At 46.3% G+C, this 19440-nt stretch overlaps 1 protein-coding gene across 3 annotated transcripts in view; it reads right to left on the reverse strand.

The window, feature by feature from the left end:
• Window positions 1-501: 501 nt before the first annotated feature.
• RFFL (ring finger and FYVE like domain containing E3 ubiquitin protein ligase) overlaps window positions 502-19440 on the reverse strand; it is a 37403-nt gene continuing 18464 nt past the window's right edge. For all 3 annotated transcript variants that reach the window (XM_083714765.1, XM_083714766.1, XM_083714767.1), the window contains 6 exons: window positions 17332-17532; window positions 12954-13343; window positions 10125-10208; window positions 6995-7202; window positions 5537-5560; window positions 502-3979 (listed from right to left, as the gene is read on the reverse strand). In XM_083714765.1, the coding sequence (XP_083570891.1) occupies window positions 3789-3979; window positions 5537-5560; window positions 6995-7202; window positions 10125-10208; window positions 12954-13343; window positions 17332-17517 (1083 nt within the window). In that variant the 5' untranslated portion in view covers window positions 17518-17532 and the 3' untranslated portion in view covers window positions 502-3788. The remainder of the gene's footprint in view (window positions 3980-5536; window positions 5561-6994; window positions 7203-10124; window positions 10209-12953; window positions 13344-17331; window positions 17533-19440) is intronic.

Genomic DNA, 19440 nt, shown 5'->3' on the forward strand with positions numbered 1-19440 from the left:
ATTAAGAATACAGCCTTCCTCAGTGGTTAATTGATGTCTGTTTTTAACTGTTGCAGTAAACTCCTTTATATGTTTCTAATGACAGAGCAGTATACAAATATTAAGAGAGGTGACAAGGCATTGGTGGTGACAAAGGAATGCAGTCAGGGAGGAATGACTCCAGGCTGGGCTTTTTTTCAGGGGCAACTCACAGGAACTCAGTTCTGGCACCTCTCTGCTGGGTGCCATTGCCATTCTAAGAGAGTAAGGGAGGTGTTCATGGTGAGTTCTAGTACCTCTTTTTCTAGAATAATAGCACTGACTCCAGGTGCCACCAGTTCTAGAGAGCAAGCCTGACAATGCACACTTTACTTGGGTAACAGAATGGATTTCCACTGGTTGAATACCAGCCTCAAATGATGCATGTTTTCTAAGAGCATCAGAGCACAATGCTACTGAAAACCTACTTGGAGCAGGGAGGCAAAGGAGTGTATCTGCTGTTGAAAAGATGACAGAAGTCACTTTTTTATAAGGCATTTCCATTTTATTATAAAATTAAAAGGCAGGATTCAGTTCCACCATCTGTAAGAAACTGTGTGTGGTTCAACAGGCCTCAATTAATAGACTTAACTTTCACGCTGGTCAAACAAAGCATACATTTGCTGTATTATAAAAACCCAAAAACTTTTCAGACGAATTTTATTTTCCACAGCTTTAGGGCAACAGCTTCCTGCCAAGTCACAAACCAGCATCACTTTCACGAGATCACAGCCCAGGAAGCATAGCCACCTTTGCAGCAAAGGAAGGAGGGGCGATCAGTTAAGACCAACTTGTGCACTTGTTACCAAGACAAACATAAGCAAGTTGAATGGGTGGGGAAATTCCCATCTCCAACCACACACTCTTCCTGTATCTAGCTCTGCTTTCCAGAGTTAGCTGCTAGACACAAATAGTTCCCTGTTAAATCTAATAATGCACTTAATTTACCCATGTGTGTAGACCAATGTATTTTCCTCATTTAATGAGCTGCCTCTTTCCTGCCTCCCCATCTACCCCAAATTTATTCCTTACTGATAGCTCTCCCTTATGATCAAAATTCATCCCCTTGATCTTTTTTAAATCGTTCCTCAAAACTGCAACCGCATAAGAACTTCATCAAAGTTTGAGGGTGGGAGCAGGAAGAATTGTGCATACAAAGTAGTATCATTCTCGGATACTGGCTTTCCTGCAACATTATCCCCATATAAACTCCATCGCCATAGCTTGTCAGCCCATCCAGAGCTTGGAGAGTGAAGTTAGGATCAGAAAAATTGGCAAAGGCTTTTCCTACAAAGGGAAAAGAAATTTGGAAGATCAAAAGGGAGAATGGCTCACATAGGGTTGCCACCACTAGCTGTGAAAATTGGAAATAACGGAATGCTCAGGCTTTTCTGCACATCTGTAGTCTGTTGGTGTGCTGTTTTGCTACAGCTCCATTGCTGAGGCAAGTAAACAAGCAAGATTAGCTCTTCTCCCCCTAGGCACAGGTGTGTGAGTTATAAAAATCTTCCAGTCCTTGAGTAAATAAAGCAGCAGCCAATTAAAGTTGTTCTTTGGTTTAATCGCTCCCAGGCAGAACTTTTTCCCCCCTTCACTGTCCATACTGGCTAAGCTGGCAGCAAAATTTATAGAGGCATATGCAGACAGCACATCTGTCCAGCAGCAGGTGCTACCCAGGAGCAAGGGTGAGGGTCCCATCACTTTGCAGGCCCACAATTCAGGTACAAACGGTCCACTTCAGAAGCCAGATCTTTGGAAAGAATGGGGCATCATGGTGCATATCAAACATGGTGCATGCACATGTTTTTTTCTGGAAAGACTGTCTGGTGCCTCAGAAAGCTATGCTGCCATGAAGATTAAAGCATTCAGGGAGGGGGGAGAGAGTGAGCCTTGCTGCCACAAGGAAGGATGTAGCCTGCCCTTTTCCACAATGGACATGTCTACCCACAGGCAAGCAAAGACCAGCAGCAATACGCTGTCTACAGCCCCACTCAACCACTCTGCATACACATTTTACGCCCAACACTTTTCCCGCAAGCCCCTTTCTGTCACCGCGCAAGACTCAAGACGTTTAAGGCAAGTTTCTATTATTCAACCCCCACCCCGCAACCCTTCATCTCTGCGAGGCACTTAAAATACCTGGAGTTTGGTCCAGAAAGGCCACTGGGTCCACTTGAGAGTTAAGACACTGCTGAAGGAAAGAACAAGCAGAAGAAAAAGTACCATTGTTGTTTAAGGCTTTCGAACCACAGGGGAGAGAAAGGCAGAGAATGTGTGTAAACAGAGCTGCTCTCCCTGGATATTTCCAAACCCATGTCTGAGAGTTACTGATGAGAGGTTCCACCGTTAACAGTAAGAAGATGGGCTCTCCTTAAGACGGGGATATTGTTCTATCCTCCAGGCAACTGCTTGTATCAAAAAAAAGTCCATGTTCAGGGGAATTGACAAACCAGAGGCTGCCGTCTGGGTGATGTATGAAGCGGCACTCGAGAGCTGATTTCAGGGTAAAAGGGCAGGGGCCCTTACCTGCAGGAATCTCCCCTGCCATTGGCAAAGTCCTCTCTTCCAAATTGAGCCAGCACTCCAGCAGATGGCTGATGGGCTTGCCTTCTCAAAACAGGCAACTGAGATGCCATGGTTTGGCATCTATAAGGCAAAAACAAGCATTTAAAAAAATAAAAGGCAACTAGCACACAGTCTTCAGCCTCCTGAAGTAAGCTGATGAGAAATTTGTCCATTCCAGTTTCATAGCGGAGAGTCGCCAGAGACCCAACAAAATAATCTCAAAACTGTCTACTCACACCAATATCATGATTTATCAGCGCACAAGGGCCTTGAGGGAGTTCAGAGACACATCAGAACGAGGTGACTGGTTTTACCGCTCCCCAAAATGAAACTGCTCTGGCCAAGGTCCATTCCTAAGGCTATGGCCCTCCTTTCCTACACAGAACAGAAGACATAACTAATTCTACAAGTAAAGCCAGGGCTCTGCAAAGACCACTGCGCTTGCTCACAGGAAGGAGGCGGTAAACATAAAATTATGAAAAGTAAGGAAGTAGCCCCAAAGACACATGTGCCAAGAAACTGGACTAAAATGTCTCCTTCACAGTTGCAAATCCGCTCCCAGTCCCACCTTGCATGAACGGGAGGGACATTCCTCACCATGGCCACCAGGAAGCCACGCATTTGCTTGGATTATGCATCCAAGGCAGCATTTAGCCTTACCTGCAAGGCTAGCGAACAAACCGAAGAGGTCCTTGTGTTTTGTTTCACCAAAAAAATGTAAAAACGCTTTGAAAAGAGGAACAAGTCCCAGAAATGAAAACGCTGATGTCCCTGTAAATGGCCTCTTTAGAGAAAAGAGGAGAGAACTGAGAGCAGCGAGTTATCTCTTCCTCTTTAGACCACCTTGTTTTATTCACTCCAGAGGGGAAGGGCCTCAACGTCTGGGGGAAAGCCACGTCTTTGTTGATGCCCTGTCGCAAGCAAACAGAGGGAGGAACGGCGCATCACTTTCGGGATCTGTTGAGGATTTCCAGCTCTCCAGGCACTGCGGTATAATGTACAGTATCGTACGTGTGTGGGGAGGGGGGAGCCCAGCCTCTTGAGTCTTTTTGCAGTTCCTCCATCCCTTGCCTCACCCATCACCTGTAAGGGGGCGCCTTAGGAATGGAGGGGAGAAGGGGCTGGATAGCTGGGACCCATCAGTTCTCCGTCACAGTGGGGTGAGTCTTCTAAGACGATATTCCGCCCTGCTTCGGACAAAGCCCTTAAGACCTGAAGACATGGACAGCTCTGATCACGTACTGCCGGCAGATGGGGCACTCGTTCATGCGCTTCCCACACTTGGTGCAGGTGACCATGTGGCCACACTCCAGGAGGACGCAGTCAATGACGGAGTCCATGCAGATCTTGCAGAGGTTGTCCTCCGAGCCAGGGAGAGTGGTGTTGCCAGATGGAGCTGGAACGGCAAAGGGGGGACTTAATCGTAAGAAAAAGAAAGCCTCAAAGCAGTTTACAAACAGGAAAAAAGCAATAAGACTATCAATAAAAAGTTATTTAAAACGTTCAGAAAAATAATTAAAATCAATAATAAGCTAAACACAGATTAAGACTCTCGTTGAACATTCTACATGTCTGGATATATAGTTGTTTTAAACTGCTTTTAATATGCTGTACGGGACGCGGGTGGTGCTGTGGGTTAAACCACAGAGCCTAGGACTTGCTGATCAGAAGGTCGGTGGTTCGAATCCCCGCGATGGGGTGAGCTCCCGTTACTCAGTCCCTTCTCCTGCCAACCCAGCAGTTCGAAAGCACGTCAAAGTGCAAGTAGATAAATAGGTACCGCTCCGGCGGGAAGGTAAACAGCGTTTCCGTGCGCTGCTCTGGTTCGCCAGAAGCGGCTTAGTCATGCTGGCCACATGACCCGGAAGCTGTATGCCGGCTCCCTCAGCCAATAAAGAGAGATGAGCGCCGCAACCCCAGAGTCGGCCACAACTGGACCTAATGGTCAGTGGTCCCTTTACCTTTAATATGCTGTACCATCGTACCTTGGATCCCGAACACCCTGGAACTCGGACGTTTTGGCTCCCCAATGCCGCAAACCCAGAAGTGAGTGTTCCTGTTTGCAAACGTTCTCTTGGAACCCAAACATTTGACAGGGCTTCTGCTATAGGAGATTCCTACAGCCAATCAGAAGCCCCGATTTGGTTTTCAAACGTTTTAAGTCGAACGGACTTCCAGAACAGATTCCCTTCAACTTCCAAGGTACGACTGTACTAGTGTTTTAACATTAATGCTGGTTTTTCTTTGTTGTAACCTGCTCTGGGAGCTTAGGGTGAAGGGTTGGTAAATAATAATAATAATAATAATAATAATAATAATAGGCTTGCCTAAACAAGAATGTTTTTAGCAAGCATTAAAAAAGAGGTACAGTGAAGGTGCTTTCCTGATATCAATAGGTAGGGAGTTCCACAAAGTGGGTTCTGTCACACTAAAAGATCAAGTTCTTACAAACGTGGGATGAGTGTTTTGTGGTACCTGTAACTGTTTGGATCAGTCAAGTGGGCACATATGAGGTAAGGTGATCTTGCAGGTAAACTGGTCCCAAGTTGTTAAGGCCTTCATATACTAGTAGTAACACCTTGAACTTAGCCGGACAGCAAATCAGCAACTAGTGAAGATTTCTGAGCAGAGGCGTTCTCTGCTGATGGGGTCTCACTCCTGTCAGCAATTGTGCTACAGCTTCCAAATCTGGAACAAGGGAAGCCCCACATGGAGCACACTGGGGAGACGGGGCCCATGTCTGAGCGAAAGCCGCTTTCCAAAACTTCCCATCATCAACTCTGGGCTTTGCCATTTTAAGATTCTTATCCTATCATCAAGGTGTATACACATTCATATATGATTGCTTGCTGTCCATAAATGAGAGAGACAAAGTCCCAACCCCCTGCACAAAATAAATGCCTGTCTTTCCCACTGAGCAACTATGTTGAAAGGAGAAACAAGGGCTGCTTACCAGCTTGATCATCCGTATCAGAAACTGAAAACAGAAAAAAGAGAAGTTTGATGAAATCCTATTGCAACAGTGCTCAATATAAATAAACAAGATGTGTCGTTCCCTTGCTACTGCCTTCTGGGAAGAAGGGAGCGGGGACTGGAAAAATTACTTAGGAGAAAAAGGAACAAAGTTCTGGGAATGGGAGAGCCTAAGATTGGCCAGAGGCTCTTCCACTTTTTATGCCAATTTCATGAGACCCTGTGGCTGCATCAGGCCAATGGCTCATCTAGTCCAGAATCCAGTTCTCACCATGGCCAACCAGATGCTTGTTAGGGGACCCAAGTGCAAGAGCCCCCTCCTTTCCTTTGGTTTCCAGCAACTGGTATTCAGAAACATTGCTGCCTCAAATGTGGAGGCAGAGCAGAACCTTTTCTCTTTCTCTTTCACGAATTTGTCCAATCTTTGAAAGCCGTCCAACTTGGCTCTTCCTAAGGGTTTGAGTTCCATAGAATACCGTATTTTTCACTCTATAAGACACAGCAGACCACAAGACGCACCTAGTTTTTGGAGGAGGAAAACAAGAAAAAAAAATCTGAATCTCAGAAGCCTGTACAGCAAGAGGGATCGCTGCACAGTGAAAGCAGCGATCCCTCTTGCTGTTCTGGCTTCTGGGATAGCTGCGCAGCCTGCATTCGCTCCATAAGAAGCACACACATTTCCCCTTACTTTTTAGGAGGGAAAAAGTGAGTCTTATAGAGCAAAAAATACGGTAACCATGTGCTGCATGAAGAGGGAATTTCCTTTATCCTAAATCTCCCAACATTCAACTGCGGGGAGAGGGAGGAAAAACCTTTATCCACTTTCTCCATGCTGTGCAGCATTTCACAAACTTGTAGGATGCCACCTCTTACTCAACTTCTATCTAAACTAAAAAAAATCCCTCTCCTTCCCACAGATATACAAAGATATGTGCAGATGAAATATATATATACCATGGGTACGCAAACTAAGGCTCGGGGGCCGGATCCGGCCCAATCTCCTTCTAAATCCAGCCTGCGGACGGTCCGGGAAACAGCGTGTTTTTACATGAGTAGAATGTGTGCTTTTATTTTAAATGCATCTCTGGGTTATTTGTGGGGCATAGGAATTCGTTCATTTCCCCCCTATATATATAAAGAGAGAGAGTCCGGCCCCCCACAAAGTCTGAGGGACAGTGGACGGCCCCCTGCTGAAAAAGTTTGCTGACCCTTGATATATACTGAACTTTTCCGTGTATGAGACTAGGGTTTTTTACTAAAAAATAATGTTAAAAGGGGGGGTAGTCTTATACACGGGGGCAATCTCTCCCCAATTTTCTTAATTTTGAGTCCCCCAAAATAGGGGGCTCTTATACACGGGGGGGGGGGGCATTATACACTGAAAAATACGGTATGTATATATATATATTTCTGCCCCACCCCAAAAAAGAATCCTTACCCAGCTGCTGAAGGTCCTTCTCTTTGTACAGGCGGGTCACTCTCTCCATCAGCTCCCATTTCTCACAACAGCCCTTGTAGTTGACAAAGTTCCGAGCAAGGATCTCCTTCAGCTGCCTTACGGAGAGGGCATCAATGTCTCTCACACTTGTCAAGTCAGAGAGGGACGCCCTCCGTCCCGGAACTAGGTTATCCTCAGAGTCGGTTGACTGAAATACAAAGCGGTTTGCGGGTAAGGCTGCGAGGCTTCAGCAAAAGGGGGGGGGGGTCCTCTCTATCTGCTAGCCAGCCAAAATCAGCTGTCTCTCCAACACATGCCAGGGTTTAGGCATGAAGGCACAGACTTTACAAGACGGGTCTTCAGGTGCAGTCACTGCTCTGCTACGTGGAAGTCACACACATAAATGTTTCACCAAGCACATGGGGGTGTAAGGATATCTAAGCACCCAGTGCTAGAAACTAGATTTCTTTGCCTGCAATGCCTTTCTAACCTGGACCCATGAACTGGGGGCAATATTTATCAGGGTGAAGATAGTGGCACGAATGTGTTTAGCTTTAATAAAAACATACAGGTGGTAGAAACCCAAAGACTTCTCAAGCCAACTACCTTCCAGATATTTTGGACTATAAGTCCCATCAGCCCCAGCTAGCATGGCTCAGGGATGGTGGGAGGCATCCTCCAAAACTTGCACAGGGCACCAGGCTGGGGTAGGCTGGGCTATGGCAAGAAGAGCTGGAAACCAGAGGGCAGGGAGAGAGAGGGGCTACAACAGCAAGCTTCAGTCATCTCTCCTCCTTGACTGATCACTGTACTTCCTCTAAGTGTAACTCCATCCCATCCCATTTCTTCATTAATTTGTGATTTTGTAAAAGGAAAAAAAACCATATTCAAATACAAATTCAATGCATTTCTAAATAATACTTTTATCCTAATGCATTTGCATGCTTCGCAGTACGTTTTTCTGTGCCAGCAACTGGAATCACAAAATTTGGAGAAGCACAAAACCCAAAGGGATATCATATTTCTGATCTGTGTACACTGGTACCTCGGATTACATATGCTTCAGGTTACAGACTCCGCTAACCCAGAGGTAGTACCTTGGGTTAAGAACTTTGCTTCAGGATGAGAACAGAAATCTTGCTCCGGCAGCGCAGCAGCAGCAGGCGGCCCCATTAGCTAAAGTGGTGCTTCAGGTTAAGAACAGTTTCAGGTTAAGAACAGATCTCCGGAATGAATTAAGTACTTAACCCGAGGTACCACTGTATTTTTGGGGACGCAGTTTGATAAGGAATGCTTTGTAGACCTCAAGGTGGCAACGGGAGACTGAAACTCTTAAGGTAGAGATTGTGAAGACCTTAAGGGCAGGGGGGGGGGGCGTTGAGTTGTTAATTAGGCGTAGAACATTCAGTATGGCAAGAATGCTGGACATCCCATTGTCACAGAGGGATTGGCACATGATCTAATGTTCTCTCTCTCTCTCTTTAAAAAATATTTATACTTTTCAGATATATACATTTCACATATTTTATATTCATTTTGACATTTTAAAACCTGACTTCCTTCCCCCCTTTCTGCAGTTCCTTAAATTTATTTTTAATATCTTCTGCATATCCAAATTAATGTACTCATTTATTTGTCTTCTTTATATTTATACACTTATATACCTGCAGGCTATTACAATAATCCTGCCAGTGTTTTTATCTGTTTACAATTTATCTGTAAATATTCAGTGAACCATTTCCATTCTTTTGTAAAAAGTTTGTTATCTTGATTTCTTATTCTTTCAGTAAGTTTTGCCATTTCTGCACATCCCATAAGTTTTTATATCCGTTCTTCCTTTGCTGGGACTTCTTCTTCTTTCCATTTTTGGGCAAGTAACATTCTTGCCTCTGCAGTCACGTGCATGAGTAAATTTCTATACAATTTAGGTAGTTCTATCCCTATAATGGGACGCGGGTGGCGCTGTGGGTAAAAGCCTCAGCACCTAGGACTTGCCGATCGAAAGGTAAGCGGTTCGAATCCCCGCGGCGGGGTGCGCTCCCGTCGCTCGGTCCCAGCGCCTGCCAACCTAGCAGTTCGAAAGCACCCCCGGGTGCAAGTAGATAAATAGGGACCGCTTACTAGCGGGAAGGTAAACAGCGTTCCGTGTGCTGCGCTGGCTCGCCAGATGCAGCTTGTCACGCTGGCCACGTGACCTGGAAGTGTCTGTGGACAGCGCTGGCTCCCAGCCTATAGAGTGTGATGAGCGCACAACCCTAGAGTCTGTCAAGACTGGCCCGTACGGGCAGGGGTACCTTTACCTTTACCTTTTTACCACTGTATTTGCCTGGGAGTTGCAAACTAGGTCAGTTTGTTTAAAAATGTGAACTGAACAAATTCCTATCCTGACATCTTACACACAACACAAAATCCCCTAATATTCTATCATGTGATTGGCTGTGGCTCACTTTTGGAGCAAATACTGGCGAAGGCGTAGGGCATAAATAATATACCACACAGACAGAGATATACGTATCTCTCATACAAACAGATCTACTATATATTTTGGAAAGTCATTTGCCTGTTTGCTGGGCATTCAGACACCTTTTATGCTATCGGCATCCAATTTTGCATGATGGTTCCTGAGACTGAGGAACAGGTTTTCGTCTATGTTTGGATACAACTGGATGCCTTTTTGAACCTAGAGGGCAGACTGAACCTTTCAGAACTGCACAGATTTTAGCCACCAATTTCAAAACCACATTGGTTTTTTTGCCTTCCTTAAATGTGTGTGTGTGTACAGACACCCCTTGGCATTTTAGAACCAGAGGAACGCAAAAGAGGTTTCAAGCTCCATACAATCAGCTGGTGGGTAGCAGAGGACAGAGACCAGTCCACCAGCGAGGGGACATCACACTGTGAAATTCAAGCTGTGGGGCTGCAGAAGCAGAGGTAAGTGGACGAAGACTCCATAGGGCCACACATAAATGATTTTACAGGTAAAAGTGGGGCTTGAACCTACCTTGAAATCCATCCGCTGCACCACCAAGGATCCCCATAATCCTTTTCAGTATCCAGAGCACCCATTTCAACCCCTGGCCCACCCCCACATGGCCTCCCCGTTCTGGCTGCATCATCAGCCCTCGCCTACCTGCGTCTCCTCCTCGGTCAGTGCTTCCACTGCATTCTCGACTTCTGCCATGTCGCCCTGGCTCGGTAAGACATGCCCATTTGCCTAGGAGGAAAACAGATGCTGCTGAAAGACTGAACTCCCTAGAAAACCCACCATGGAGAGACAGAAGAGTCTAGAAAAGATGCTGGGCCATCCCTGGAGGACCCTGGACCCACCCAAAGCTGATTTACTGCTGCTGGCCTGATGCAAGGTGGGATGGGGTGCGGAGGGAGGGAGGGAGGGAGGGAGGGAGGGAGGGAGGGACAAAGGGGAAGAAAAATTATTGGTTCAATGTGAAATGTTTCTGGACTAGGGAGGAGGTTGAGGTTTTGGTGGGAACATTGCTTTGTTTACCATTAGCATATGGTGGTTGTTGTTATTATTATTATTATTAGTAGTAGTAGTAGTAGTAGAAGTAGTAGTAGTGGTATTAATATTACTACTACTACTACCACCACCACTATCAATGCACTTGCTATTGTTTAAAGAGATGCTATGTTGTTTTTCCATAACTTGTATATTATTATATGAAATGATATTGTATTATATGATTTCCCTCCCCTCTTTTCCCTATGTTATTGCATATGTGCATCTATTTTTCTTTAACATCAGTCGCTTAGAGACTTTGGGTGATAGTAAGTTTAATTATATAAGCAATCAATTAATAATAAACAGAAACTCTCCTTGGTCCTTTTGAACTCTAGAAGGATGCACAAGGAATCACAAGAAGACTCTAAATGCAGACCTGTTTGCAACTTGGCTCTCACAACTCTGGGACTTAATATCAATGGCCAAACTGACAACTCCTGTCCAAGTGAGTCAAACAGGCAAGAAAATCACTACTTTTCCATCAGCCTGGCATAATTTTATTGCATATGCAACATCAATGGAACATGGTTATAGGCTTCTGAGAACACATGGCGGCTTGTGGAATGATACCTTCGTATAAAAACTGAGATCACTGGATTTCAGTCACTGGATAGCTCAGTCGGTCAGAACATGGTGCTGACAACACCAAGGTTGCAGGTTTGACAGCTGCATGTTCCTGCATTGCAGGGGGTTGGACTAGATGACCCTAAAGGTCCCTTCCAACTCTATGATTCTTGACATGAAATGCAATTAAATAGGCATGTGGTGCTTCTGTGCGGGGCTGATATGTAAGGACAAAAAAACCACCTGCGTATGAATCACTCTTTACAATATATATTGCAAATAAAGAAAAACAAAAATAATGGGGTGGGGGGAACCAAGAGGAAACTCAGGTGATCCCGAACACACCCAAGCTGGATGCTGAAATTGCTCCCGGCTGGGCCCCTTTACCTTAATGTTGACTAAGCCCCGTTAAGACCGCCTAGGCTTGAGTAGGGAAACCCTAGGGTGGTGTCCCCAAGGCCCGGGTCAGTCATGATTGAGCTGCAGAGAGGCACCAGGAGCCCATGCTGGGAAGGCCTGGCTCTGCCCTGCTGCCTTCCATTGTGACGCGGGGCTGACATCATGGAGAATGCAAGGCAGCCTGGCTCTTTGTGACACAGCGCTGCAGGGCCAAGGGCACTCCAATCTCTGGGTGCTGCCCAACCCCCCATGTCTTGTGGAGGGGTGGGTGGGCCAAAAGGGCTCTATGGTCTCCACCGGCTAGCCTGGGGGCTAAAGGGTTGAGCCAAGGCAGCATGCAGCAGAATGGTGAGAGGCTGCCAGAGAGCTGCATGAGGTTGGTAAAGATCAGTGGTCACCAATGCTGCACCCAAGGGCTTAGTGGTGCTCTTAAGAGCCCGCCCCTGCCTGTCCATCACTGACCCCTCGGTGATGAGGGTGGTTTCCTTTTCCTTCCTTGAAAAAGACACAGAGCTGTAAGAGGAAGCAGGGAAGAGTGGCGCTCTTTCCCATTTCCTCTTTCAGCTCTATGGGTTTTCCAAGGCTCAGGTTAATTCTACTGGAGTTCATTTTTACCTGGAACACTTCAAAAAGTAAAGGTGGGTGGGTAGGTGAACACCCTATCTCTTTATTAATGCATGTGGAACGGAGAAGAGGCAGAAGGGAAGGCACCCACAGCATTCAACTCAAAACTAGGGAGGGGGCTTTTTTGGTGGTGGCATCCCTGTTACACAATGCTTTCCTCAGAGAGGCTCACCTAGCACCTACATCAGGATTTTCTCAGGACCTATATCTTGGAAACGGCCATAGTGCAGTGCAAGAGCATCTGCTTTGCATGCAGAAGGTGCTGGGTTCAAATCAGGCATCTGCAGGTAGGGCATGGACTGTCTGAAGCCCCAAAGAGCTGCTTCCAGTCATTTGTAGCCACTTCTAAGCAAGACGGAACAAAAAGGAAGCTTCCTATGTTCCTATATTCTTTCAGGCCTTTTCTGGAGTTTTCGCATTATTTTTACAGCGCTGACGGTGCTTTGTAATGCTTTCAGGCTGGTTTTACACCAACGTCAGAGGGAGATTTAGGGAAGCGCAAATGCTTCCACCGCACTGGGCACAGAGTCTTGGGGTCACTGCAGCGTGTCACAACTATGACGTAGTTGTGAATTGAGCAGAACTGAAGGCGAGAGGCGCCAAATCTTGGCCTCACACAGGGCACCGCTGAAATTGGAAAGACCAAAATCCAGCCCTGTCCACCTTAGCACCGGGGCACACATAAGACATGGTAGGCTGGGCAATATAGAAATGCCAAGACTGATAAATAAAGTCTACGTATGAAGCTATGAACCCTTGAAAAGCAAGCCAAGAACCTTATAAAGCCGCCCAAGAGTGAGGGCAAAGGGCCACACAGGTGTTTCGACAGATTAACACTTGGCCAGGCAGTACCTGTGGCTGCTCCTCAGTCTGCAAGGCAGGGTCTGTCGCAGCCCACTCAGAGGGGCAGTCCGGTGAGGTAGGTGCAGGGGCCTCTTGCTCCAGGACAGGGGAGACGATCGTCACCGGGGGAACCCGAGCAGTCCTGTCTCCCTGGGGACCCACAGTGGGCTGTTGGCCGATGATCAGACACACCAGCTCGTCCTTCTCGCGGCACATTTCAGTGGAGATCTCCCGCAGCTCCAGGTAGTCCCGCAGGTCTTTCACCTTCATTTTGATCAGCTCCTCCCGCTGGAAGGCTGTGGCCCGGAACCGCTCACAGAGGTGGCAGAGGCAGAGGCCGCTCTCTGGCTGGTGCGAGCAGGCCAGGCAGAAGGTCTTTTTGCAGTCCAGGCAGGTGTGCTGTCCGGAAAAGGGAAGAGAGGAATGTCAGGCGGAGGCAGCCATGGCAGAGGAAGACACAGGCCAGTGCTTCCCAAGGTGGTCAATGGTGCCCCCTGGGGGGGGGGTTAAATGACTATCGGACGGGTATCACTGGACCAAGTTCATCAGTTCTGTTGAATTAATTAAACTAAACAGTTTTAATTGCATTTTTAATAAACTGTTTTGAATGTTATCATGCTCTTATCTTCCTTAGAGAATTGTGGAAACAACAAAATAATGCTTTTTATAGGGTAAGGGGGCATTGGAGATGTGTTTGTTGAACTGGGGTGGGCCAGTGGCTTAAAAATACTTGGGAGCCTCTGAGATAAGACATATCTCTGTATTTTGGGCTGGCCCTCAAAAAAGGAAACAAGAGCTTCTGGGCACTGCAGGATTCTGGATAACAAGTCACTGTTAAATCAAGCTGAGCCAACCGTTCATAGGATTGTTTTGTACTAGTTTGGTTTTCAAGGCATTTCATGTCTTTGTTGTACCTATGTATATTTTACGATAGTATTATACACATAAGGAAATTGATGGCTTGTTAACCAAGAAAATTAGAAGTTGCTGATGGATTTAAATAAAAATGAGTTGGTAGCCCAGCCAAGGTAGGGAAAAGAATGGTGTTTCGCTATCCCAGATTCAAGACTGCGTAGGATTCGGATTTCAAGGAAAGAATCTTCACTCACAGCATAAAAATCTCAACATAAGCCATTGTTGCAATGGTACTTAATGCCTGCTTCTGCTTAGGAGCAATACAACGGATAGAGAAAGCCCTTTGCCAATGATCAAGTACCAAAATGATCAAGGAGTTGGAGCAACTCTCCTATGAGGAATGACTGCAACGTTTGGGACTTTTTAGTTTAGAGAAAAAGAGAGTGTGACATGATAGTCAAGTTTATAAAATTATGCATGGCACGGAGAAAGTGGGTAGAGAAAAGTTTTCCTCCCTCTCTCATAACACTAGAACTGTTGGACATCCCACAAGGCTGAATACTAGAAGATTCAGGACTTGTAACACAAATTCCTTCTTCACACAGCGCATAGTTAAACTACGGAACTCCCTCCCACAGGAGGCAGTGATGGCCACCAACTTGGGTGGTTTTAAAAGAGGATTAGACACATTCATGGAGGAGAGGGCTATCAGTAACTACTAGCCATGATGGCTATTGCTCAGCCTCCACGGCTGGAAGCAGCAGTTGCTGGAAAGCAAAGGGGGGGAGAGGGCTGCTCTTGTGCTGGGGTCCTGCTTGAGGGTTTCCCACAGGCATCTGGTTGGCCCCTGCAAGAGCAGGATGCTAGACTAGATGGGCCACTGGCCTGATCCAGGAGTCTGTACTTAAATGCTCACCTTACACATATGGGATGGTATGTCTGACTCAGTATAAGGCCCTGCCCAAAATCTTTAGCCGTTGTTTTTTTTTAATCACATTTTTACAGTGGAGAGGGTGTGGAGAGAAATTACAGATGCCCCTCGTGTTATGGAGGTAATTCAGTATAAAATGCTGAGATGCTCAGTGAGCATCCTGCTCTCCATGATCATTTGATTCTCCCTCCATTTACTGACAGCAGCAAAACGAATGCTTACATGCATGATGCAGAATGCTGCTCCCTTGCCTTGAGTCTGAATGGAGTCTTGTTCTCAGGTGACCTTTGGCTGCAAACAAACCAACCTGGCTGACTTAAAAAGTGCTCCGTAGAAGCAAAACTGGAATGGTGAGGATCTTGGGACACTCAGCCACCACAGCAGTTCCAGAGAGCTTCCAAGCAGGCCCTTGTTCCTTAGGAGAAAGCCAGCAGACCCTTGTGGTGGGCTGGGGTAGCATTTGTGGTGGCTGGTGCTTTGGCCTTGGATTCAAATCCCAGCCCAGCAGTGAAATTCACTTGATCGACCTCCTCAAGACTTCCCACATCCCAGAAGTCCTGTCTGTCCCAAGTCAGCTCTGCGTCTAGTACCCCAACCCAGGAAGAGTTTACATGTAGGGGAGGGGCCGTAGCTCACGAGGGGACCAGGGCAGTCACCACCTCTCAGCCTGGTCTACCTCACAGGGTTGTTGGGATGAAATGAGGAAGGTGGAACCATGTATATTTTCCTACGACATCACAGACTCAGCCGGATCTACCTCGCAGGGTTATTCAAAAGGTAAAAGCTGGGGCGGGAGTAGGGAGAACTGGGTATTCTGCTCTTCTCTCCTAAGACTAAGCAGAGGATTAAAATTAAACTAAATGCCATTAAAAAGAAGAAATAGTAAGTTATAAGAAAAGAGGTCCTATATTGGAAGATGTGGCCAGTGTGTTTATAAAAGTTCAAGCAATTAACTTTCAGGGAAATAAATCCAGAGTCAAAAGTCGGGCAATATTATTCATTGGGGCCCAAGAAAAATATCACAAAAGCATGGCAAGGTCTTTGGGGAGCAAGGGGGGCATTGCTATGATGGCAGTTAGGCAAACCAAGGGTTAACCATGGTGAGCTGTTGGAAACTAACCCAGGATGGTTGGGAAGCTTTCTGTGTAAAGGAGCTGTGCGTGTGTACACAAGCACATAAGTGCACACACATTCCATAGAAAGGCTCCACATCCGCCTCCTTTTCCCTTGCCATTTTTCCATCCAAGAACGTGCAGGAGGTCAGATGCTTTCCGAGACTCTGAAAGGCTGGCCTCCTGCCACCCGAACGGAAGACTTCCCAGGAGAAGAAAACCCCTCCTCATTTAAATGGACTTCTCCGAGTGAGAAAATGCCTTTCCTCCTCCGTACCCGCCCCCAGGGTGACTCAAGCGTGCCAGAACTTAAGCCTGCAATACAAGGAAAAACCAGACTGTGCAGGGAAACATACGCTTCCACCGCAGGCATTTCTGTGCGACACAAATGTGCATGTTTGGAACAAAATGTGCAAGTTTGGAACACGTTTAGGGACAGGAGAGAATAAGGGGGCTCTTGAACCTGCTGTTTTAAAACAGCCTCCCCTAACCTGGTGTTCACTCCATGTGCTTTGGACTACAACTCCCACCAGCACAGGAATGGCAGGCTTTGATTTTTTTTCAACTCTGGCTTATGCAAATGGCTATAGCCAGCCCTGGGCTGACCCTGAATCAGCCCCACAGTGACTTCAAAGAAAATTATGCCTATGAGAGCCACCTGTTGGGATCCTTCTAGAACCCCAGTTTTCTAGACAGGCCAACTGGTGACTTTCATTGAAGTCCGCTGGCAGGCCCCTGCTGCTGCTCTCCAGTATTGAGAGGTGCAATGCCCTTAAATGTGGAGGCTCCACTTTCCTAGCGGGGCTAAACCTCTTTCCTGAATTTGTCCAATCCCTCCTGCACCCAACCTTTTAAAAAGCCATCTCAACAGGCAGGGGCCACCACCTCAGCTTGTCACAGTAAGCTGTTGCTGTTGTTGTTAATTGAATTTATATACAGCCCTATACCTGCAGGGGTCAGGGCAGTTCACAGGATAAAAATCAGAATATAAAACCATAAAGTACATATAAAAATAAAAACAACAACCTAATAACCCAAAATTCACAAGTTAAGCTCTGTTGGAAGTAGATGTGTGCGCTCTCTCTCATAAGTGTCCATTCAACTTCTCATCAATATTATTATTAATAATAAAAATAATTACTTTCCCATCATCCTAAGGTCCCAGGTTGGGTTATAACCATGTAAAATATGCAATGCAAGACATTTTTTCTTACAATTACAAAAAAATGCAATCAATCACAAGAAATTATATATACAGGCAGCTCCCCATATGCGAGGGGGTTGTGTTCCAGCTCATTGCGAATGTAAGTCCACTCTGCCCTCTAAGCGCAGCACTGTGAGCCGACGTGGTCGCTCGTCCTCATCACAAATAATATTTATATACCGCTTAATATGCAAAACCCCCTCACAATTCCCATGAAACACAGTAAGATCACTAGAGCAGGTTCCCGCCATAGGCTCCCAATGTGGAGCACGACACCCCACTCACCTTAAGGGAGGTGTTGCTGAAACGGGCCCCGCAGCATTTGCAGCCCTGCTCGGGGCCAGTGGGCGAAGGGAAGGAGCTGTAACCGGCGTTGGCGTAGGCTTGCGCGCGGGTCCCCTGCTGCGGGCGGTGCTGGATGTCCTCGGGCTGCCCGTTCAGGCAAAACCAGTTGCAGCATGTCGCCCACATGATAAATGGTTAGAACTGGAGAGGGGGTGGGTGGGAAACGAAAGCCAAGATCAGTCAACTGAGTTAAGAAAGCCGGTTTCTTCAAACAAAAAAAGCCTGGGGAGTAAGAAGGAGGGCGGCACAATGCACATTTCTGAGAGCAGCCAATCGTTTTTTGCTTTACAGGGAGATAAGAATGCCCTTGCTCTCACAAAAGCAGGAGAGGTGAGCCCGTTTCTGGATGGGACCAGTTCAAATCGCAAGGCGGAGGAAGTGTTCCTTCTATGGCAGCATGCACTTCCCTTACTCACAGGGCACATGATTAAATGGCGGAACTCTGTCTCACCAACATGGATGGCTTGAGGACAAATTCATGTAGGAGAGGGCTATCAATGGCTACTAGCCATAATGGTTATGCTCGATCAAGGGGCAGTAATGCTTCTGAATACCAGTTGCTGGACAGTGTTCTTGTGCTTAAGTTCTGCTTGTGGGTTTCCCCTGGGAATCTAGTTGGCTACTATGTGAACAAGATGCTGCCCTAGACAGACCATTGGCCAGATTCTTCTTATCTTCTTAAGTTCAGTGGTACCTCTGATTACAAACTTAATTTGTTCCGGAGGTCCGTTCTTAACCTGGAACCTTTCTTAACCTGAAGTACCACTTTAGCTAATGGGGCCTCCCGCTGCCGCCACGTGATTTCTGTTCTCATCCGGAAGTAAAGTTCTTAACCCGAGGTACTACTTCCAGGTTAGCGGAGTCTGTAACCCGAAGTGTTTGTAACCCAAGGTGTTTGTAACCCAAGGTACCACTGTACTCCAGTGTCATAGCTGAATATACTAAAGAGCTTTTGACATGGATGTTAGTTGCAGTTCGATTTAAATAACCCTTGAAAAATCTACATTTGCCTTTGCAGTTTAAGAACTTGTGGGACTTCGGCTGTTGCATAAAAAAAGTCACACTGAAACTGCATGTTCCAAGGGGATATAATAATAATAATAATAATAATAATAATAATAATAATACCACCACCCTATATAAAACCAGAAAATACATAATCAAAATAAAAACAACAACAACCAAATAGCCACCACCCCAATACATTTTAAAAGGGCATAGGATATCAATCAAATCAACCAAAAGCCTGGTTAAAGAGGAACGTTATTGCCTGGCGCTTAAAGGTGTATAATGAAGGCGTCAGACTGCAGAAAAGGAATGGAGGATGCTATTATGTCATCTGGTGGGATTTTATTTCCTATGGTTCAGACTTAGATGTTCCACATTCACCAGCCACACAGGAAATATGGATGCCTCAATTCGTATTTGTGTGTCTCCGTTTATTGCTCTTATGATTGATTGATTGATTGATTGATTGATTGCTTTGTATATGGTATGAGTAATTCCCTGACACTGCACTTTTGGATTGCTAGTAAAACTAGCAAAATCAGAAGAAGAAAAAGTGCTCCAACGGGTCGTTCGGGGAATGATTTGGCGAAGTCCCTCTTTCATTCGGGCTCAGGAAAAGCAAGGAAACTCCTGCCAGCCACAGAGAAGCCTGCCCGCCCCCCCCCCCCCAGACACTGCCATTCCTTCAGCAACAATTCCAATAGGAAACATCAAGCCAAAACCGTTTGCTAATGAGGGATAAGCTGGCAAGACAAGATGACAGGTCTGGCAGGCGTCGCTGCCAAAAAAAAGTGACGGTTACTTCCGAACTGATGGCTGAACCAAAGTTAACAGAGCTCAGTAAATCCCACTAGGAGGACTCAAAGAAGTGGGGAGCTTCAGCAGCTATACTATACACACAATTGGTGGGCAGATGTTCAGAATTGCAAAACTGGTCAGTGTTAGGGGTGCTCACAGTTGACACTAGGATGTTCCAGGGTGTGGAGCAAGCTTGTTTTCTGCTGCGCCAGAGGGTAGGAACCAAGCTCATAGCTCCAAATG

The sequence above is a fragment of the Podarcis gaigeae genome (genome assembly GCF_964106915.1).
Source record: "Podarcis gaigeae genome assembly, chromosome: 15".
NCBI lineage: Eukaryota > Metazoa > Chordata > Lepidosauria > Squamata > Lacertidae > Podarcis > Podarcis gaigeae.